At 39.8% G+C, this 24553-nt stretch overlaps 1 protein-coding gene across 1 annotated transcript in view; it reads left to right on the forward strand.

Annotated features, from left to right (window-relative positions):
• The first annotated feature begins 20076 nt into the window (after positions 1–20076).
• Positions 20077–24553, forward strand: part of LOC121518072 (leucine-rich repeat-containing G-protein coupled receptor 6) — a 62504-nt gene continuing 58027 nt past the window's right edge. The window contains exon 1 of the mRNA XM_041800269.1: positions 20077–20568. Coding sequence (XP_041656203.1) covers positions 20348–20568 — 221 coding nt within the window. The 5' untranslated portion in view covers positions 20077–20347. The remainder of the gene's footprint in view (positions 20569–24553) is intronic.

Raw genomic sequence — 24553 nt, forward strand, 5'->3', positions numbered from 1 at the left:
ATTTATTTGACATTGACCCTGATTATGGGTCAAAGGTCAGCGTGTCTATGAGGTTCCTGTGAGTTGCAGGTTTTTTTTTTTTGTTAATTTAAAAAAAAAGATTTATTTAGGGGGCCTTGCCTTTATTTGAAGGGGATAGGACAGTACACGGTGTAGGAAATCTTGCTCTCTCTCTTTTGTCTACAAAAGAGAGAGAGCAAGGAACAACATGCTGGAAAGGAGCCGGGGGTCAGATTTGGAACTGAATTGCCCGCTAAGAAGAATAATTTCCGTACATGGAACGCAATCTAACTCCTAGGTCAATTGTTTGTAATCATTTTTCCTAAGGAAAAACAGAGATCATTCAAACTCTTAAGGCCATATACATACAAATTAACCTATTTAAAACATGTTACAGTAACTTCAGCTGTTGTATAGTTGTGGTCAAGACTTGCTTCAAGGCACACTAGAGTCTCTCAACACACCATTTTAGAAACACTGCGCTAGGCCATCCATGCCCCCCTGGAGGTTGGTTTTAATGTTAGCATCAGTGGTGTAGTGTGGAGCATATGCATGCATACAGAGTATACCCACTTCTGTTTTTGTCTTGAAACAGTATCAGGTCTGATCGGCTCTTCAACGCGTCCAACCTTGGTTCTGTACTGCTCTGGCCTCCTGATGGCCATCCTCCAGGCTTGCCCCTGGCCCATGCCCCATCTCTCTAGGCATCTTCCCAACTGCTCTCTCCACAACACACTCAGTTGCCCCTGGCATCTGGACCAGCCCACCAGGTAGTGGACACCCAGTATGCAGTAAACTGGATCAGGCCTGGGAAAGCACAGCTGTGTATCCCGCAGCCGACCCCTCCTAAGCACATCAGCATTAGCCACGTGGTCTTGCCAGCAATACCCAAAAATGCGCTGAAGAGAAGTTGTCACAAAGCAGCAGTCCAGCGGGCAGCTCTGGCCACCAGTCAACATCCAGACCTCACGAAGAGTATAATAAGATGGGAAGGACCAAGGACCGAAAGACTCTGACTTTCGTACACATGCTCAGACACTGGGAACGCCACCGTCTTGCTCAGCAAACCCATTGTCCCATGCAATAGGTTTGATCTCAGCCTTGCAGTCAGCAGATCGATGGATTACGCTGCCATGGTAGGTGAACTGTCTTCAACTTCTATACTCTTATCATTCAGAGACACAGATTTAATGGAAACATCCCAGGCTTCCCCAAATGCATGGATCTTTGTTTTGGCCCAGGGGATGTGCATGCATTCCCAATGCTTCGGCCTCCTCACTTAGCATGTTTAGAGTCCACACAGGGGGGGACACTGGATGTTTTTTTTCCAAGTTAGCTTTGTTTGGATGCAAAAGTGTATTCTTTCAATGAGCCATTATATGAACATTGAATCTACTGTAGGAGAGCCAATAAATATAGCTTTACAATAAATACAAACAAAATTTTGAGGAAAAACAATCAAAAATGGAATTGACTCTCTCAAAAGGAGCATATAAGACACAATGCACCTCACACTTTTGTTGGAATGATTTTGAATCCATGGAAACCACAACCAGATGTTTTTTCCTGCTGTGATTTCGGCACATTTAGGAGTGTCCATCTGAGTCAGTGTACCGTCTGTTTGAGTATAATGCTCTTTAGTGAGTATGATTGCTCAAAAAGGAGATGTCAATAACATGACAGTGGAAAGGCTTCCTCTTTCTAAAGAAAAGCATCGTGTCTGAGTGATTGTCGGATATTTTTTACTTCTGCTCTGTTGAAATTTGCAGTGACCAGAGAGTGGTCAGCAGAATAAATGACGGAGCAGTCTGTGGTTTGAGGCTGCACGTGCAGTAAAAGAAGCAAAGAGTCAGAGGTATAGGAGTGATTACGCTGCTATTCAACCATACTTATCAAGATTTCTCTTTTTGATCAAATATTTAGTCATTTTTGGTATCTTAAATGTCACAACAGTGCAGTGTTTTCCTAAAAAAGGCCTCTGTGTCTGCATGATAGGCTGTATCACAGGTATGACTTATATTGTAAATAATAGCTTCAGTGTAACTGGTGTTTCAGTGAGTCAATGCAAACAATAGCAGGACTTTGACACTCAAGAGAGGATCTCTAAGTTATATTTCATTATGTGACTCAAACACCATGCTATGTCAGTGTGATCTATAATATTTGATTCAGCAAGCTCTTCCATTGACTCAATGACACTAAAATCTATGAATCAAGCCAGAAATCTTCCTGTAAAATTCTTCTCTTAGAATATATGCTCTAAATCAGTGGTTCTCAATTGCTCAGATATCAGGACCCAACACCACCTCCTTAAAAGACATCGTGACCCAAATTTTTAGAAAATTTCGAACACAAAAATCTATTTAATGAAAAACTTTGCTTTTTGGACCCCAAAAGAAATATAACATAACTAGGCAAGGGGGCAGAACTGACAAACATGTTTAAAAAGCAAATTGGTACTGAAGGACATGCATGCATCTTATTTTATTGCTTTTAACCAATACAGCATGGAAATTTGGTTATTTCTCATGGAATTTCCTGGTTATCTCAGGAAAACCAGCCATGTTATCTAACAAAAAGGAGATAAATGAGAAGAAATCTTGGGAAAAATACTGAAATGCACTCTTCATCATAGGAAAAGTAAAAAAAAAAAAAAAAAAGTTTGACTTTAATATATGTCCATATTGTATGATGGCACCTTAACTTTAACCCACCCACACACGGGTGTAGCTAGGGATTTTGGGCCCCCAGAAAGAATATTATATGGGGCCCCCTTAACCGGCTAGCCAAGCAACAAATGTTGCGTAATTTTTACAAATGTATAGGCATTTTAATGTATTTTTGCACAATGATTTCCCCATTTATGAGTACTATTTTTACTATGGTTAAGTTGAATTTACTTTCATTGATTCGTACCACTGGACTACACCATTTGGACATTTTTAAGGGAGAAGCAGAGGCCCCCCAGCATTTTATTTTATTCTATTTTATACAATTTAAGTCTGTTGACTGATTAATTTAGTCGCTTTTGATTCAATAATGACACTCATTACTAAGAAAAAATAAATAAATAAAAACCAAACTTTTCATTGCAGGCATCTTAAGGGCCCCTCCCTACTCTGGGCCTGGGTAGTCAATGCCCTTTCCCCCTGTGCTACACCCATGCCCACACTTGTGATATATTTGTACTACATTACCGAACTCTCTGTTTATCTGTATCTTTATATATCATCTACACATCTTGTTTCACTATACTGCACATACATCTCATTCTCATTGGACCATTTTTGCACTATCCCGTGTTCATGTCATACCACTACTATATACAGTGCTTAACAAATTTATTAGACCACCTATCATATTTGTCTCAGAGACCTTCCAGCATCATGAAGTGCTTTAATGTGGGCTCTTTCATTCTCAGTGAGCTCTCTACGTTTTACCATTTTGAACAGGAATGAGGAATTTCAAACTGAATTCACCCAAATTTGAGCCGGCTCAGTGGGCTTCTCTGAGAAGTCAGAAATTAATCAAGCATAACATTCAACCACTAAAACTCATTTTTCTGTTCAGGAATGCAAGTAAATAACTATAATTTCACATATTAATCAAGAAATAATAAAAATGTGCTTTACTATTTTTCAGTTTTTTTTGTAAATCAGTAAGTTCGAAAATTCATTGATAACAATAATAACTCTACCTTAGCATTAAAAATATCAGTTAAAGAGCTTCTACATATTGGTGTATTAACCATTGCAGAAACATAAAAAATGGTTTTGGTATTTACCAATGCTGTTAATTTAGGGCAGCTGTGGCATGAACCTTACTTTGGTTAGGGTTAGGGTGGTCAAATAAATTTGTTAAGCACTGTACATAACTGGCTGCTATAAGGTGTACCATGTCACTTTACACTAATGTGTGCCACTTTAACTGCTACTGACTGTGCCCTCAGCTATTTTTTAACCATTTTATTTCACCTTGACTAATTGTCTTTAAAAGCTTGTAAAACATCAACCCTGTGGCACACAATCAAGCTCTAAACATCCTTTTTTCAGGACAACCTGGGCTTTTAGAATATGTGTGCTGCAATAATGTCACATGAAAACATATGGGACTGTAAAGGCAAAAAAGAAAAAAAAAGCTAAATAGAAATTAAAACTCAAAGATTTTCATGTATTACACACAGTGAGTATAAGATAATATTCCAAATATTAATGACTACGTTTTTTTCTTTTGTTTTGTTTTGTTTTTTGCACAAACCTGTTCTCCCATCTCTTTGAGACCAAAAAGAGAAAAATAATAATTCTGTGACAAAAAATCTTGTGCTTTTTAGAACTGGCTTCTTTTGAATCATTATTCAAAGCACTTCCTGTCTGCAGTGACACAGAGAGACACAGTGTTATGACAGCAAGTCATGATTTATTGTATTGTTTATTTGTTGTTTTGTTATTGTGTAGAGGAGCAGTGTTGCTTTTTCCTCCTCTGTCCGTCTCTCTCTCTCTGCGTCCTCTACTTTCTGCTGTGTGCAGGTGTGGTGCATTCTGATTGGACGGGAGCTGAATATGCACACCAGCTGCTGACTGAAGAGAGCTGTGGCATGACAGCTGTGGATTGGCTGGGGGAGGACAGCTGATCTTTAAAAAGAGACAGCGGGAGCAGAGACACCGACCCTCCTACTTTGCCAACGCACAGCCTGTTCACAGAATCAAGATTATATTGAAGAGATTGTGATTTGTGATTTTGACAAGTTTGTGAAACTTTAAACTAAAAGTTAAAAAGAAAAGCAGTCCCACTAAGTAGGGGAGAATAGCTTTTGGTAACCGTTTTCTCAGATTCAGGCCACTTTCATATGTGGTTCTGAATCAGATACGTATCTGATCTTTTGGAAGTTGACTGCAGGGTGAACAGGCAAACAAAAAAAAATCAGATCCAAGAAAAGATCAGAATTTAGCATTAAGGCTTGCAGTGTGAACATAACCTCAGTGTCTATCTCTCCATCATGAGCCATTCTGGCTCTGTCCTCCAGTTTCTAAGTTTATACACATGTGCTGTTTGGCAAAACATGACATGATGACAAAACAGCCTGCCATTGGTTGTCACAGCCCATCATTGTGGGAAATTGATATGGTGGCTAAGGCTAAAGTGGCACTAATGATCTAAAAAAGATTACAAAATGAAAGAATATCGGTTCAATATCAGAGTTACTGGTGTGGATTTAATCTTTTAAGACCCCTGAAAGTCACCCAAATTCAGGCCCACTATAAATGTTCTGTTAGAGTTACAGAGGCATGAATAGCGTGACTTGAAATGTGTTTCTGCTGCTCTTTATTTTTACACAGGCAAATTGTATTACGAAATCTTTATTATTATTGTTGTTATCACAGGGTTAAGTGTTTAAAAAGAGTAATGTGGACATATTTTGGATCCAAGTCCCCCGAAACTCGATTTATTAAATCTTACCAAAGAATTCACGGTAGTGCATCTTGATGAACCAATAGCCCCCATCAAATAATGCTCCCACTGCAAAATCTATTCAAGTTACACCACTACCCACCTCTGTGGAACAGTAAGACTGAGGGACGGTATTGTCATACTCCATTTATTAAATCAATTTTCAATGAAACGTTAATGAAAACACCAGGTTTAGATAAATTCTATATACCTCCAATCCTTTTCAGTATAATTCTACTTAGTTGATATAAGCAGCTCATTCTTAATTGAGTTCTACAGTATTCTCTTACACCTACTTTCTTGTCTGTTGTTGCTGCAGTGCCAGAATATCCCCTCTTTGGATCAATAAGGTATTGTCCTGAATTATGATCATTTAAGGATTTATTTAAACAAATAAATAAAACAATTAATGTTTTTGAAAAATCTTGAATTTGAATATAAAAAGGTATGTTTTGTACACTAATATCATGTTTTGCTCTGTGTCATGTCTTTTTGATGCTCTAGATGTTATAAATTCACTGTTTTTAATTGTATGAAGTACTTGAATTGCTGTATGTTTGCTTCTCAGTAAAGCTGCCTTCAGGACTGTGGGGGTAAGTGTGGAGTAATGTCTCTGTGACTTTCCTGGATGTTTTGCTGTTGGTCTGAGAAATCCAACATTATTATTTTCTCTAAAAGTTCATGGAGTCTGGTGACCTCAGCTAATTTCCCTCACAGCTTTTCCCTTGGTAAAACAATTGAAAACACAAGTCTTATCATTTATATATGCCACTCAGGATAAAAGTGCTATCTTAAATACTACTTTTATGAATGTAATTATCCCTGCATAAAATGCTCTCTAGTTTTAATGCTGAAAATGAAAGTTTTATTTTACTACAAGTAACTTTTGGATTGTTTTCAGTTAAGCTTTTATAACTATAACCTATTTTTTTTTTTACCTAGTGCACATATTTGATATTAATACTTGAAGAATGAAGAATATAATGCAGCTTCCTGAGACCCAGGCTTCTACTTGGAAGGCAATTTCCCTTAAAATTTTTAAGAAATTTCCAAAAGATTAAGAAAAATCTAATTGCCTCAAATTTCTAACACATGATGAAAAATGTACTGAAAATTCTTAAATATTTCTTTAAATCCCATAAACTGCCCTTAAAATGTCTTAAACATTTATCTAATGTTCCAGTTAAACTTTATGAAAAAAAGCCTGCAGATTTAAATAAAAAATCCCACCAAAATTCCATGAAAATTCCTGAAATTTTATGCAAATTCCCTAAAATGTCAAAGCAAATGTCATCTGAAATCTCCAATCAAATTCCCCAAAGTCTACATTCATTCCTCCAAATTTATATACATTTAAATATCCATAAAAGTAATAAAGGTGGTTAGTTCATGCAGGACACAGTAGTCATATGCCCAGCTTTGATCAGCAGATAACCAGCTGATCCTAATTATCGACTCCCAGCTCCCTCAGCCAATCAGAGCTCTTTCTCTCAACACTGCGGTATATTTAAATATAATGTACTTCTCACTAATCCCTGCTTGCACTATTGCTGATACACCATGCTGCTGCTGCTGCCAAAGCCAAACCTCCTCCACCCCAGCCTCCTCCATTATAGCATAACGATTGTTGTACCCTCAAATTGAGATTTATGCCACCATGGATGAATTGCTTTTGAATTAATTTTATAATATTCAGTACACATTGCCATAAATGTATCTATCTATAAGGGGGTTTCTAGTCATGCACTGCCTGTAAAGTCAATGAATTCTGCTTGACTAACTATCCATTTTGCAATAAATTGATTAAATGTATGAAGAGAATATTCCCAACTGAACCTTAAAGATTTAAAAGCAATTTCCCCCCAAAACCTCAAATCAAACTCTCCAATATTTGCAAGCATATCCTCAAAGACCATAAGGATTTCTTTAATATGTAAAGCAAATTCCCCTAAATCTGAAAGTAAATTCTATTTAAATTTCCAATCAAATTCCAAAAGTTTTAAAGGTAATTTTCAAAAAATTCAACAGAAAATGATGGAACATTTCCCCCATAAAATTCCCCAAACATCAAAGCAAACCCTTCCAAAAACTAAAATTTAACTCTTTAAAATGTACGAACATATCCCAAAATTTTCTTTAGGAAAAATTCCTGCAAATTTCTCCAACATTCAAAGCAGATAACTTACTGTGGATGGCCTAGTTGTGAGAGGTTAAAGCAAATCATGTTGGATTTTAATGTCACATACTGACATACGTCTGAAGATGGCGCCATTTCATCAGCTAACTCTAGACCAGACTCTGGAGCCCATAATGAGTGGTTCACACAATACAGTGGTGTGATTTGATATGATTATTGTGATCTTTGGTTCAATAATGATATGTTTTATACTTCTCAGGTGCCTAATTTTTGTTTTCTAAAGCTGTAATGTTCTCTAAAGACTGACAGCCAGTGTGAAACCTGCAATAATAAGGCTCCTCTCTCTGCACTGTGTTGAGTCTCATGCTTGTCCTATCTAGGTTCTGCATGAATGAGACTCTATGGAGACAGTCCAATACTTTCAGTCACTGTTAACATTCCACATCAGTCTCCTGCCACACTGAGATGGCTGATAAAATCATACAGAGCTGGGTACGATAGCACAAACACTCATCACTCTCTTGCACATGCACACACTGCTGCAAATGCAAACTTGTACAAATAAACAGGCTTGACTGGGCAGCCTTTACCATGGTGATCACCACTCTATATCCAGGTCACTCAGCTTTTCATGTTCAATATTTACAGGTGCAAAAGTCATGCAGACAAAGACATGCACCTACGAAGTCATTCTAAACACACACCCTCTGATTGCTTTGCCACTGGCGTCGCTCAGAATAGCATCAAACAGAGTGGAGCGTCTCTCTCTCTCTGGCTGTGTGCAGGTGCAGACCTGTCTGCTTTAGTGAGCCCATTTCACCATATTAACCCTCGTATATCACACTGACACTGCAGCGAAAACAAGCAGAATGGAGATCAAAACACTAGAAAGCTTTGTCCTGATCTGACAGTCACATATTTGTGTGAGCAAAAGGGTTTGAGAACATTTGAAGGTATTTATCCTCTTAAAATGGTTTTATAAAAAATTCTGTCCAACTATTCAGGGCATGTTTACACAAATGAACAGTGTGAAAGGAACCTATTATGTCAAGGTATAATACAATAATCTTAACTGATACTATCTCAATACAAAATAATCTTAATGTTTAATAAACCAGATGAAATTCCTTCAACAACAACAGAACATGAATAGGGAAAAGTGTAATTTGTGGTTACAGAGACATCTTATCCTACCTCTGCTGAGCTGCCCTAGTTGCCACTTTTCATCTGTATCTTTTTTTTTAAAGCCCTGAAACTTCAAAAACAAACCAATGGAGCAGCTTGTGTTTTCAGTGGGCAGTGTGGTTGGGGCTCCCTCTTATGTTTAGTTTTAGTTATTGCACCACAGAATAGTAAATAAGAAACAACAGTGCCTTTAAAAAGTATTCACCTCCTTTTATTGATTTTATAAATCAATCATGGTCAATATATATATATATATATATTTTTTTTTACAAAAAAAGACAAGAAACTGCTGCAGTGTCAAAGTGATGTGAACAGATATCTACAAAAAAAATGTAAATTAAAATAAAAATATGTCATGTAAAATAAGCAACTGCAAAAATATTTACCTCCTCCAAGCCTGTATTTAGTAGATATACCTTTGGCTGCAATTACAGCACTGAGTCTGTGTGGCTAGTTCTCAATCAGGCTTGCACAGCTGGACACTGCAATTTTACTCCATTCTTCTTTGCAAACTGCTCAAACTCTTTCAGATTGCACAGGATTCAAATTTGAGGCACAGGCTTTGACTGACCCACTCCCGATTGCTCACCTTGTTGTCTTCAAACCGTTTCTGTGTCACTTTTGCTGTTTGATTTGTTTCATTGTCTTGCTGGGAATTAAATCTTCTCAAAAGCAGCAGTTCTTTTGCAAAATGAACAAGATTGCCCTCCAGGATTTTCCTAAATTTTGCTGAAATTGTTTCACCCTTTGCCCTTACAAGTCTTTCACGGCCAGCTGCCGAGAAGTATCCCCACAACATGATGCCTCCACCGCCATGCTTCACAGTGAGGATGTGCAGTGTTTGGTGTCTGCCATATAGATATTTAGTCTGAGTCTTTCTCTTTGCCACTCTGCCATCAAGCTTTGACCGGTGAAGAACGTGGGCAGAGTCTCTCCCATCTCAGCTGCTGAAGCCTGTAGCTCCTTTGGAGCAGTCACAGGTATCGTAATGGCCTCTTTCACTCGTCTCCTTCTTGAACAGTCTCTCAGTTTGTGAGGACAGGTTGATCCAGGCAGATTGATATGTGACATATTCCTTCCCCTTCTTGATGATGAACTTATTTGATCTCTGGGGGATGACCAGTGCCTTGGATTTTTTTTTCTGTATCCATCCTTTGACTCACACTTTCAATAACCTTTTCTCTGAGCTACCTGGAGTGTTCTTTTGTTTTCATGGTGTAATGGTAGCCAGTAATACTGATTAACCAGTGACTGGACCTTCCAGACATAGGTGTCTTTATGCTTAAAAGCAGTTTGTTTGAAATGATTGAAATGCCAAAACAATGCAATCAATGCCTTTCATCCTTAGTGTGTAGCTGTCCTGTAGCTAGCCAGGCTTTTTGAACTGACATAACTGCTGTGTAAATCAAGCTATGCTCATTGTCTTGAAAAGGAAGTCAACTTTTTCCATTTTGACAGAATAGCTCAACAACAAATGTATGGATAACTAAGAAATCTTGTTTAAACATTTATGGGACAATGTTGGGGAGCCTGCTGACTCTATGAACCCCAACATTTTCTCTAGCATAATCATAAGATCCAAAGTTTAAAACTGGTAATTATTACAGAAAACTGAGAACGATGCTTAATGATGGTAAAAGATACAATATTTAACTAAAATGGTGGACATAATAAATGTGTACAAGCATACTAGCATTGTTATTGTGAGTTAGCATGCTAATATTAGCATTTGGCTAAAGTATTTCTAGTGCCAAAGTATAGACTTAGAAGGGCTGCTCACATGGCACTTGCTTCATGTAAAAGAAACCCTACAATTTGACAGTTTTTATACCCTTTCTACTGACAAAATACGCCTGAAGTGGGATTGTTGATTTTACAAAATGTGTTCAATCCTCTTTCTTTTTGTGAAACTGCTCATTCAATTTAGCTGTAGCAGCTCACAATAGGCTAAAATGTTGGGAATGCACGTCTTCAGGGCAGAAACAAAGATCCAGGCATTTGGGGATGCCTTGAATGCTGCCATCAAATCTGTGTCTGTGTGTGGTGAGGACGTTGAAGTTGTGGAGCAGTTCACCTACCTTGGCATTGGGTTTGCTGAGCAGGACAGTGGGGTGTTACCATTATCTGAGCAAGCAGATGAAAGCCACTTCTCTTCAGCTTATTTTGAGTATTGGTAGCAGGACTGTGTCTCTAATGCTAACATGCTCAGGGGAGTGGGGACAGAAAGGGTCAGCTACCTGATGTAGCAATGGCAGCTGCACTTTACATGCACCTGGTGTGCTTTCCTGGCTCTGATCCAGCTCATTGCATACTGGGTGCCCAGTGGGCTGGTCCAGATGCTGGGGGGTTGACAGTGTGTGTTGTGGAGGGGGCAGCTGGGGGGATACCTAGAGAGATAGGGCATAGGCCTGGTGAAGGACTTGGGGATGGTCATCAGGAGGCCAGAGCAGGACCAAGGTTGACGTGGTGAAGTGACTTGGTAACCTGACCTGAGCCCACAATAGGCTTACTGCAATGTGCAGTTCTGCAAAAGGTCCTATTAAAAAATATACAGGACAGATTTAAGGACAGCCAGTCCCTGAAAGCTTACTGAGTCCTCCCTGTCAGAGGCGGCACTGGGGTAGGTCCCCAGGAGAAGTGATGAAGTCTGATACTAAAATGACAGTCTGTTGCCTTTATCTCAATGCCATGTGCAACTGGAGATAATCACTGGAGCAAAAAAAAAAAAAAAAAAGTGGAGGAGAACATAATAGGTGAAGAATCGATGACAAAACTGCTTATTTACCAGTACAGTGATCATGCTGGTTGTGCACAGCAATGATTTAAATCTTAATTTTTCTTAAAATTTCCTGCTTGGTCATGCATTGCCTGAATTTACTCAGAGGGTGGCACGGAAAAGTCTGAGTAAAGATGGTGTAAGAATCTTGATTGTTTACTGTCAGACATACAGCTCCCAGTGCAGGATAATTTTTAGCTATCATTAGATATCATTTAAAAAATTCTTATAAGGTCACTTGAGATGGTAACATGCAAGAAGCAAAGCTAATGGTAAATGGTGAATGGACCCATGTGAGTGCAGGAACTTTGGATCGAACCCCTGACTCTACCACTGATCCACAGCTGCCCCCAAGGTGATGGGCTGGACCATCTGCTGATGAATTGCTATGCTTGACTCTATTACTAACCATGTCCCTATTGTCCTATGACACGAGAGAAAATACCTGTATCTCTTGTTTTGCCCACTCACCAGCACCCTCCCCCTCTTACTCACCCACCCTGCTCCACCTTTGCATCCTCATCCCCTTACCTCATCTCCCTTCCTCTGCTGCTCTTTCTTTCATTCATTCTTTTTCCTTTGTACTATGAGATGCAGGGAGGAAGAGAGGGACGGGGGGAGGGATGGAAGGACCTTTTGTTGGTTTTCAGGTGGTTTCACATGAAAAGCCTGAGTACACACCTAGGTTGCCGCCAGTGGCGACCCACATCGTCTCACTTGCTTCCATTGAGAATACCTGAGTTAGCCTTGGACTGCTTCTCTATAGACTGGTGTCTAATATGAACACAGGTATCTCATCAGTGTTTTTCTCTGCATACAAATAAAAATGCTTTAGTTGATTATTGTTACTGTGGTTTTGATTGGAGGGATAGTTGTGTTGGGGGTATGGTGGAAAGGAGATTTTTTTTAATGGTGGTGGTGGTGGGGGGGTGATTGCACGGCTACTTTGTTCTACTGCTGAATGAACTCTGCAGGAAGCTCAGGTAGCCTTATGAGTGTGTGTTTGAGTGTGTGTTTTATTCCCAGGTAGACCACGGTGAGTGCTCTCAAGTTAGTGTCAGGTGTCAGGTAGCTACTTGTCTTTGTGTCTTCAAGGATGCCGATGCTTGGATAGTGTTTACAGCTCAGAGAGCACAGCGGGGGGGGGCTTAGCTTTGATCTGATGCAGACTGTTTGATAGCGTGTGTGTTTGAGCGAGAGGCGGTGAGGGAGTAAAAAAACGAGTGCATGCACGCTTTTTAAGTGTCATGTAAAAATGACAGCTGTATGTTCCTGTCACTATGTTAACATGGTGTTAAAAGATGTTGATTTACCATGTTAGTGCAACAAAAACTGGAATTTTTAAGCACGTATCAATGTAATACTGTGTTAGCAGACTGAAAATGTGCCAAGTCAGACTACCACACCTAGACGATACAGTTTGGGATCAATTTATACTTGCATGTGTACTTCATTCTCCACAGGCCCCATACACAAATCACATACAACTTCAAATGTGATTTTGCGGGTAAAGAAAGAAAACAAAAAAGATATAAAAATTAAAAATTGGCTAGAGTCCCAAAACAGGGATTGTCTCCAAATTACAAATTGAAAGTCATGCTGCTTGAAGCAATAAGAAAAAAAAAAGCCCAGCAATATATAGTACAACCTCAGCACTACTGTGGTGCAGAAATACTCTACAAATACTTAAGAAAATATGGCAGTGCCCATTTGTAACTCATAAGTGTAAGTTAAAGCAGAAAGACTATTTCATTTCAATTCATTGTTTCATTCATTAATAGTCAGTCACTCACGTGTCACGGTAATCAGCTGATATGGGGTTTAACTGACTTAAAATCCTGAGTCAATCCTATTCCGCCACGAACTCTCAATCCAATCTGTAAATTTTTAAAATCTGTTCTCCGCAGTCTTTCTGTTGTTTCAGTGCAACCGCTGCAACTCTCCTCCACCCCAGCCCCCTCTATTATATCTCATCAGTGTCTAGGTCAAGCTCCTCTGAAGTCCACTCCTCTGAAGTCCGTTCCCCATCTTATCCTACACCTTCCATCACCACCACCAGTGTCTAGACTTCATATACTATTCTGCTGTCAGCCTCACTACCCCTTCAAGTTCAGACAGACATCACAATGGAGTGCATCCGCCAAATACATTTTCAAACATTTCAAAACTTGTTAAATAAATCACTGTTAAACTTCTGAACTGTCATTTGTTGTTTCCAGCAAAGTCATGCTTCAAGATTACTTCTTGTATTTTTTTCCAGTGAACCCTGACCTCTAAGCCAGCACAGAACCGTGAAACTACGCCCCCTGCCATCTAAACTCAACACATATAACAGCACAGCGACAGTAGGAAATGGTATTTACAGTGGTTTTATTTTATCCACCCAGATATTCAAGGTCACATATTACACCCCTTTAAGACTAGTTTATATTAATCTCAGAGGTCCCCTGCTCAGAACGAGCGGTTTCTGTGTCTGTGGCTTTAAATGTAAAGGTTCTGTCTGACTCCGCCCCTGACCATACCCCTCTCAGGAAATGGATGTGGCTTAATGGATGTTGCTCTCCTGATTCTCCTCTCAGCAAGAAGAGATTAAGGAGAGGAGTTCAGAATTTTCTTCCAAGCAGGGAGGGCTAACTGAACCTGGGGGCGGAGCTAACTCCCCACATGACATCATGAGGGGAAAATATAAGAATGGCTTATTTAAGCACACATTTTCTAAAAGGTGGAGAAAGACAGGGGGAGGAATGGATTTTTCTAAATCTTGGGGTTGATTGTGGACAGACCAGGGGCACATACTCTTGCTAGAAAAGCCTGAAAAGTGTATTTTGAATAATGTGACCTTTAAACGTCTGCTTTTACAACCTGGTTACAAATATGTAGAAGAAATATCTTAAGAATAAAAGACAAAGGTACCAACGAGGTGAACGCTAGAGCCAGGCCTTTTTGGACAGACAAGAAGAAGAAATACAGAGATGTCAAGTTTTCCATGATTTCAGTGTTCAACCTACAACCACTTTCTGACTTGCCTTTTGTTTGGTATGTGACGTAACAGGCCAACTGGAAGAATGTTCAATAATAACCAAAGGAGAGCTGACATATTGTGACCAGGAGCAAGATGTCAAAGCAAATAAGAACAACAAAAAATCAATAAAAGGAAAAAAACCCCAATAGAAACAAACAAACAAACAAATCAATAAATAAAAGCAATAAAAACACCAGGATTAACAACATTAAAGACATTAAAGGACAAAGACCACACAATGCTCATGCTGAGTTGAAAGGGAAGAAATGAAAATAAGTTTTAAACACTATTCAAAAGTAGGAAGGGTGGAGAATGGATAGCCAGTGGAAGGATGTGTTCATGTTTTTAGGAGTTGAGGACTTTGGACTTACTGTTCTCATGAAAGAGAGGCGTAACTCAAAAGTGCATAACAGTAGTCCAAACATATAGAAATTAAAGCATGAATCACTCACTCAAGGTCTTTAAAAAAAAACTGGATTTTAGGTACATTTGCATGTTGTCTGTATAGAAGTGGTATAGAATATCATGTTTTTTGGTAAATTTGCATGTTGTCTGTATAGAGATAGTATAAAAAAACCATGTTTTTTGGTAAATTTGCATATCGTCTGCATAGAGGTGGTATGGAGCACCATGTTTTTAAATAACAACCCAAAAGGGAAGGGGTATAGAGAGAAAATAATCAGGTCAAGAAAAAAACTTTGGGGGACTCCACAAGAGAAAACGTGTAACTTTTCAAACAATAGCCAGTCCTAAAAAGCACAATGTGTAGTATTTTACAAACCTCACAGGCATTTTCTTGTAAGAACTTTTATAGACTAAATTTAGCCTATAAAAGTTTTAAGAGAAACTTTTCTGAGCCATTTTTTTAATTGTGAAAAGCAGAAAGTTGTGTGGCTTTCACACATTTTAACATTTTTATGGGTGCATACAAATACAAATACCATACATCTCTGCACCTAAGCCTGAGGATTTTCATGTCTTTTTTATAAACTTAATTGATTCTTAAATTGATTTAGAGACATACTTATATTATTACTATATATGCTAACATCAATTTATGCCCAATTTTGGCCTTGTACCTTTTCATCTAGACAAGGGGTGTCCAAACTGTGGCCCAAGGGCCAAATGCTGCTGATTTTGATCTGGCCTGTAGAAAATTGTAGAAATAAAATGAAATATGGCCCACATTTGAATATGATGCTTGTGCTTGACCATATTGTACTTCATAAATTCAGCATAAGACAGTGCTACCATGCTAATTTGGTAAACAAATACCTGAATGGGAAGAATTTATTGATGTGTTTTGTGACTAAACTTAGACAACACTGTAGAAAGTAAAAATATTGCCGATCAAAATAATACTATCTTATTTTCTAACTCCCTGATGAGTTTCGGCAGCAAAAAGCAGCACCAATAATATTCCAGAGGCTGGTCGCTAGGGCCAAGCAGGGGCACCAGATGAGCTGATATAATGCAAGCCCTCATCAGTTGATGGTCAGCTGATTTGCTCTAAGCATGCAATTGACCTATGCCTAAGCCATGCCCCCTTCACTCACTCAGACAATTAATGAACATTCAGTAACAGGCGCTTTGCAGTTGTCACAGTAGGAGACATTTCACAGGAGGCCATTGATGACTTTTGGAGACAGAAAGATCACATATCATCTAGAAGTCACCAAAAGGGTCTAAACTACGCATTGGAGGTATATATTAATCATTTTATTGTCAAGAAGGTCGATAAAAAGCTTCAGTTACAAGCCAAAATGTACAGGTCCCAGTGCAAACGCGATAAACCGCATCTCATTGCCATCACAATCTCAGACCACAAGACAGAGGATCAGCATCAAAGTGCCACTGAAGTTAAGGTTTTTGGCTCAGAATATGAGAACAATATAACAGCCTTTTTACCATCTTTACCAAGAGTGTCTCTCCGTTAGTTTGGTGCTTCAGTATTTACATTGAATCATTCAGCATAACGTTTGCCAACCTTTGTTATTTCGACTATTACAGATAAGTTAATGAAGCTAAGCTTCAGAAGTTAACGTTAGTTTAAGTAGAGCCCTTTGGACAACAGCTAACAATGATGTACGATCACCAAAGAATAAAAACTAGAACAAACAATGCCATGAACTCCCAACAAACAACGTGACGCAAGGAACAACGCAGCTAGGAGCTAACGTTAGGCTAACTTTAGCTAACGTTAGAGATGTTAAAGATAACTTTATATTTCTTTGCAGCAAAATGACAATATGCTGCCTCAAATATGATGTTGACTTACCTCAACAGATGTTGTTAATTTTATCCATGTTGAGTTGATGTTGTGGTCTACCGCAAAACTTTTATCCAAAGAAGACACTTTTCTCGGTTCAGATGTGGCTTAGGAAAAGGTAAAAAATACACTCCATCACCAAGCCTCTCAGGATACATTGTGTTGGAGTCGAATGTACCCCACGAACACCATTTGACCATTTTTAAACTTAAAATCTCAAAAAAAACCTCATAAAACCAGAAAAAAACTGACTTTCTCCTATTCATTTCAAAGGACATCCAGGCAGCCGATGTCTGAGTGTATGGAATGGCTATACGCACTGTGATTGGCTCATCAAGTTTGAGGGCAGGACTTAGCCATAGGTCAGTTGGCCAATGGATCTCATGTTGCCTTATTTAAACCAGTCATGGCCATGCTCTGCCTGCCTCTCTGGAAGCTGCTCTTGCAACCCTCCTCCAACCCAGCTCCTCCCTTATTCTAACTTAATCAATGCTGTTCTGCTGTCATTGATGCCTGCTCTGCTTTGGAGTTTTGTTGCTTCTCTCCCTGCCTAGGCTTTCCTTATCGGCAGAGGAAGAGCAGGAACGTGTGCACTTCCCTTCCTGATACTTTCCATGTAGGTTGTTGGAAGGACAGGGGGATCCTAGAACAGCCACACCGCCAAACATAAATTGACAGCAATAAATGCTAATTGATAACTGCTAATAAAAAATATTGATAGCCATGTGTTCTATGACTGAAGTAGCCATTTTGGCATATTCAGTCACTAAGCATATCCTAAAATATTATGTTGGTTTTACAAACTTATATCAAAGTGGCGCCAACATCCTTATATATTTCTGTATGTGGCCCTCAGTGGAAAAAAGATTGGACACCCCTGATCTAGACAGTCAAAAGAGCTGCATTTTGAAAACTAAATGGTTTGTTTTTGCAAGAGTAAGGAGTGTGATGCCAATCCCTAGAATGAAGATTGAGAGATCAACAAGAGAAACACGCTGAAAGAGAAATACACAGAGAAAGTCAGAAGACCAGACATGCTGGCTCTTTTTACAGTGTGTGTTTTAGGGCTCCCCTGGGGCCACGACAATTAAAGAGCATTTAAAAAGATGACAGAGCTCTGTGCTTTAGAAAGGGGAGAGGTGGAGTTTGCAGGTGTATGAAGAGCATGTGTGCTCTTTTGTGCATGTGCGTATGTGCCCATGGGAACGTGTGTTTATCCTCTATATGGGTGTACTTTAAGATCACGCAAGGTGTTTGTCTGGAGAGTCTGAATATCCGCAGTTAGAGTTGCAGGCAACGAATGCCTGCATGAGGGGAAAATAACCGATCACTTTAAAACAATTCATGCAACATTTTTGCACTGACAATAGACAGAGCAAGCAGGATTGGACATTCCACTACAAAGGGGAGGAAGAGAGAGAGAGAGAGAGCGCTCGCAAGGGAGAGAGACTATGTGAAGAACAGCTCTGAAAGAGGTTTTGTAGGGCCATAACAAAGGCCCCTCAGAAAACACAGTGGCATAGGAATGTTAATTAATTAATGAGAAACTATTCAGCCTACAGAGAATGGTGTAGAAAGAAAAAGACAGGGAAGTACAGACGGGGAGACGAACATACCAACCGGTAGGGTAGATGAACTAAGATGGGTGCAAACAAATCTAGACATGGTGTTGTATGGTTCTGTTTTTTGCAACTGTGTATCCCCAAAGCCTGTTGAGGGAATATGTGTATCATAAATGTACATTTTGCACCTTTTTCTTGGCTTTCTATGAGTGAGCATGAAACTGCTACTGCAACAGAAAGTCAGTTCCTCAAGCCTCAAGAGATCAGCCTTGTTTCCCAAACAGACCAACATGCATTTCTGAGCTAATCCAGCCAGGTTTCAAACAATTTTTTATGAGCCAGTCAGATTTTATCAGGACCATGTAATCCCTCTACTTAAAACATGAAAATCACTGGAGTTATGGGGTGTAATTTAAAGCTTATCCCATTAGGGACTTCTCAAATGTATTGCAGTCATGCATGGGTGCAAGGTATTATTGTTATGTTATCTTCAATTGGAAAAATTCACAATCTCCCCTCCCTATGACAGCTTTTTACTGTTTAGTTGCCGCTGGGAGATACGCCGGTACAGAAGACGGAATGTGCCAGTTCTGCTTTGAATTGTAAGCCAAATTTTTTTCTTTGATTTGTTGTAATTACAGTGCATCATTAGGTGGATATGCACCATCCTGTACTAACAGGTGCACAGTGTTTACAGCTTTGTTGAGTAAGAAACCAAGAGTGTAATGTTAAGGCATTCTTGTCTGGCTCTTTATTGACCTCATTTGGCTTGGATGCATGAAGGAAAGTTTTCATGTTTAATTCTGCATATGTCAGAGCTGTGTAGTAATATAAGGTAGATGGCTCAGGAAGGGGGCCTGTTTTCAAGATTCTGTGGAAAGACTGCAAGTGAGCACAGATAGACTGTGAAATACAGATAGGCTTTAGCCCGGGGCAGCTGACACTTCTTCACAAATCCACACTCTTCCCTCTATAGACCGGAGTGTGTGCATGTGAAATGGATACTTGAGTGCTAGTCGCTCATAAGCTGTTATTTTCTACGAGTGTTCATGTGCGTGTATGCAAGCAAGTGCGTGTCTTCCCGCTTGTGTGCGATCGCGACATTCCAGCAGCAGAAACCTGAGAAGGTGTGACTTACGAGACACTGGATTCTGCTCTTTCTGGGGACTGAGGGGTGCTGAAGTGTCAGAATTCCAATTTCCTCCAAACAGTCACTCCCAGTCACACACTCCGACCCTGTACATCACTGTGACACAGTCAAACTCACTCTGCCGCCTGTCCTTAAGACCTGGATTTTCCTCTTTCCTCTCTTTAAACTCTGGCAGCTCCACTCATCTGGTCCCATGAGGAGAAATATTGTCTTCCTCTGCTGTATTGTGCCACCCTTTCCTCAAATTAAACCCTCACTCTTTCCCTTCACATGGAGCTTCCAGGCAGAGTAAAACAGGGGGGAAAAGGGAAGAGAGGGAGAAAAAGAGGGAAGAGTTTTTAGAATCACGGGCCCCTCCTACTTTCCGGAGATGCTCCAGCCCATCCCTAAATTGTGGGCCAATGAGGGTGGCTCATTCACAACTCATGCGCTCCTTCTACAATAGGTAAAGAGAGAGAGACAGAGAGAGCAAGAGATATATACAAGGACAGAGGGGAAGAAGAGGGAGAAAGAGTGGCCGTGTTTGGGGGAGAAAGACAGCAACAGAGAAAGGAAGAGGGCAGAGTGAGAGGGAAGTCAGGGAAAAGGGGAGGGGGAGAAGTTTGAGCTGACCCTGGAGATGAAGAGGTGATGAAGAGGTAGAACTTTAGTGTGGACAACCTGCACAGGAGATAAAGGCATTAAGGGACAACAGGAGAGAAAGATTTGGGAAAGAAACCACTTCACTTGTTAACAGCTGCCTCTTTAAAGGAAGAGAGATCCCAACAGGTGTAAAAGCAGACAGGTGGACACTCAGACATGCTTCCTGCACTTCTGCTTCTCTGCGTGGCCCCTGGGGTTTGGGGCTCAGCACCCGAAGTGTGGGGATATGGTAAGATCCAGGAGAGGCAGGGACCAGCTGAAGCTCTGTGCCCGTCTCTGTGCCAGTGTGAGGAGGACGGGATCTTTGTCATGGTGGACTGCTCCGAGTTGGGACTATCATCCGTGCCAAGCGAGCTCAGTCCTCTCACCACTTACCTGTGAGTAACACGCTTCCTGACAGAGTCACTTCAACCTTTTCACCTCCAGGCCTCTCACCATGTCCTGGAAGTTTCTTTGACCCTAATTAAACCTTTCCCACTTTTACACCATTCATCTACCTGATCCCTATACTTAGATCCTACACTTCCCATGCATCATTGCTGATCATTCTTGAATATCCATCTATTCTTGAAGTTAAAACTTTTCCAGTCCAGTCAAACCATTGTTTGAATGTTTGACCAGGAAGCAGCAGTAGAACCTGCATGGTGATCAAGTGAGAGCATGTGTTTGAGTGTTGACCAGTGTGGCAGGATAACTGGACCACTTCATTCTGTATCAGATTTCCCAAGACCAACTGGAGACCCAGCGTGAGAGATTGTGCGCATGTGTATGCCTTGCATGCATGTTTGTGCATGAGCTGCAAGCACATGACGCGGGCATATGTTTGTGAGTGTGATGGATTAATGTGTGTTAGTTTAATGACCTGTTTTATACCACCAATCTGTATGTCATTACTCTATGCTGCTAAAAGTTGATAGCAAAAAAGTAGAAGTAGTCCCAGTGTGGCTATGAATAAGGTTATGTTGATTATAAGGCTGTCAGAAGATTGAAAATTTTAGGATTTCTTTGCTTAATCATGATTAATCACTCCCTTTATGAGCACATTCTTTATTCCACTATTTTGCATTTAAAACAGTTTTTGTGTCATTTTGGATTTAACTAAGGGTAACTGACTTTATGTTTTGGTACAGACCTGCTTTTATAGTTGGATTGAAGATTTTTACGTGAACTTCACCATGGAAAAAGGAACTTGTTATGGACTAAAAAGGAAATATGTGAACAGTAAAAAGGTAAATGTCTGATAAAACATGGCTCAGGTGGTTTTTCACTTGTCCATTGTGCTGTCCATGAGTTTTTAAACTAAAATGAGACATGAAGGTGCAATGATGGACTTTTATACATCACTGATGCTGACGTGGGTTACCCATGTTTGTTAAAGCAAAAATAAAGCATGCGATTAATCAGGATTAAAAAAGTAGTGCACTAATTGGGGAGTGTAGTTAATTGCTATTAATGGGATTAATCTTAACAGCCCTAGTTAATGGAAAACTGGAAAAATTACCACTAGTAAAGGTCTAATTTGTAATGATTGGTGAGGGTTAACCTTGATGAGTTTCAGTTAAAACAGATAATGTTTTACAATCTTTGAACTAGGACAATCTTTGAGCTGAAAAGTGTGTAAAAGATTATTAGGTCCTAATGTTGGAATTGGTTATTTGGGCCATTTTAACTCCTTTTAAATTCTTTGTCTGACCATTTTTGCCACTTTTCATCAGTTTTGCCCAATTTTCACCTTTATGTATCCATGTTTGCCAGTTTAAAACAAATTTCATCAGTTTTCCCACCCATTTTTACAAATTTAAACACATTTTTGCAACTTCCAAAAATCCCTTTCCAAAACTTTTTCTGCCCATTTTTGTGTCTTTTAAACCATTTTGCTACTTTCCGTCTATTGTTGCCTCTGTTGACACATTTCTGCTTCTTTTAACCCCCTTTTCACAACTTTTACTACTAATATGGTCAATTTTAATTGCATTTTTTTGTTCGATAAGCCCATTTTTGCCAGTTTCTGTCTATTTTTGCATCTGCTAACCCATGTTTGGCACTTAAAACACATTTTTTTATTCACTTTAACCCATTTCTGCTGCATTAAAAATTGATTTTCATATCTATATGAAGGCTATAAACTATGGCATTAAAGAAATGTATTTGTTGCTTTGATAAGGGTAATTTTTATTCAGGCAAAAAAATAACACATGGTTATCACAGCTTAACTTTACAATGGAGAGTAATTTAACTGACATCCATGGGCCCCAGAAAGCTCTCCCCTTAATCCCCCTTTATGAGCATCCATGCTCTTAGGTAAGTATATTGTGGGGGAAGTATTGTACTTCACTACATTTTAAAATGCATCCATGGGTACTGGGTACTGGGTAATATTAAGCACTAAAAGCTTAAAAGGGGAGGTCTAAGCTTTCTACCAACAACACTAGCCCATAGTTTGGCTTTGACAGCACATGACAGTCAGTAGCAAACAGAGAGAGAATGGTTCCATATTTCTTCCTAAAACAGCTGTTACATTTTACTCCAGTTTCAGACACATCTAATGGTTATCAACCTGGCTAGAGATTTATATTATCTTGTTTTTGTCCTTAACTATTACAGCAAAGCTCCTTGGGTATTAATAGTTGCTACTCAGTACTTTTGAATAATCTCTTTTACTTAAGTACGTTTGAACAAAAGTATTAACTTGACTACAGAAGTAGGAGAAGTACAAGACTATATGTTAGTCTTGTACTTCTCCCACCTCTGTAGTTTACATTACTAAACCTCAAGTGTTAGCACAAGTGTCAGAGAATCAAGCCAATCACCACATTACTTTTTAAAGACTATACAAGGAGCTTAAGACATATTTTCTGTCAAAAACAGGAGATCTGAGGAGTTTCTTACACCACCCTGCTGTGGCTTGCAGCCAGATCTTACCGATTGCTTCACTGCCTCTGAGGACAGATTAGAAACACTTTGTGATAACTGATATTGAAGTGATAGAAGTCAGATCCAGGAAACAGGGTGTGATAGAGCAGTTGCTCACTAGGGGCTCTGCAAGCATTACAAGAATGGAGGGACAGAATTCAGAGGGAATGAGCTACAGTTGATGTAGCAAACGGCGCAAAAAGAAACACATAAAAGACAACTCTGCTTGAGTGATGCTGGACTTTGGCTGTCATGGGACTCTGCTAGCTAGATTTAACAGAGTTCATTTCAAAGTTAAAACACATGTAGAGTTTATGAAGGTGAAATATGGTCTCAGACTCCCATCCAGGAATGGCTCTACCTATGAGAGCGTCGGGCGATGATACGCGTCACACGACTGAGCCAGAGCACTTACTCACACTCATGCACACAGGGAAGGATGGATCTCAAGAGTGCCGAGCTCAGCCCTCTGCTAAAATAAAAAGAGTGATGACCTGAGACTCCCTCTGTGAAAGTCTTAACTGCTCCACTACAGCCAAACTCGCACAGATGTACACACAAACACATCACTCCCTGCAAACACAAGAGTAATTGCTCATTTCCCCTCGTTACCTAACAGTGGAACTGGACCAATTAGTGAGTTTGAGGGCTGATTAAGAATAAGATAAATATACTCAGCGACCAACCGCACACGCCCACACACACAGAAACACACACTAGGGCAGAGCGTTTAAGAAGGGAATGTGGGACAGCAGGAGGGATGCCGCAGCAAATTAAGATAGATGGAGAATCACAGATTTCTCTGTTGGTCTTCTGATAAAAATCATCAAACACAAACAACACGACCAAACACTGGCTACATACATGCACAATGTAGCCCAGCAGGCTAAAGTGTCTAATTTCATCCTGGAGTATGAAAGGTTACAACAGCGGAGAGCCGCTCCAATCCCCACCAGGATCTGTCGAACTGTCCAGCACGCCCCACTGTGCTATGGAGGCCGGATTAGGCTGCCGAGGTCACAGGGATTTGCTTGGGAACGGTCCACATTACAAACCACATCCACACAGCGCTGTGAAAGTACATGACATCATTCACCCGTGTCATCGGAGAGCTCTTCAAAGTGAGCGAAACTGTACGTGCTATAGTGATCGAGAGGGCATTCCAGGCTATGCATGATTCACTCATTATTTCAGCTTTTATATGCACATTCGGATTATCCCATTTCATATAAATGAACACTTAACCCAATGCTAATCAATAGGACCATTGTGTGATAATAACACTGAGGTGAACGGAGGCTGATTCTGCAAAGGAATTCATGCAGTGGGAGGTAAAGGTGCTTAGAGCAACTCTGCGCTGAGATTTATGACAAAAATCATTTCCGTGGGCAACACATGAAATGAGCTGTCATGTGAGACGCTTTGAAAAGACCTTCTCTTTGATATCAG

This window comes from Cheilinus undulatus, linkage group 11 (genome assembly GCF_018320785.1).
Source record: "Cheilinus undulatus linkage group 11, ASM1832078v1, whole genome shotgun sequence".
Lineage (NCBI taxonomy): Eukaryota > Metazoa > Chordata > Actinopteri > Labriformes > Labridae > Cheilinus > Cheilinus undulatus.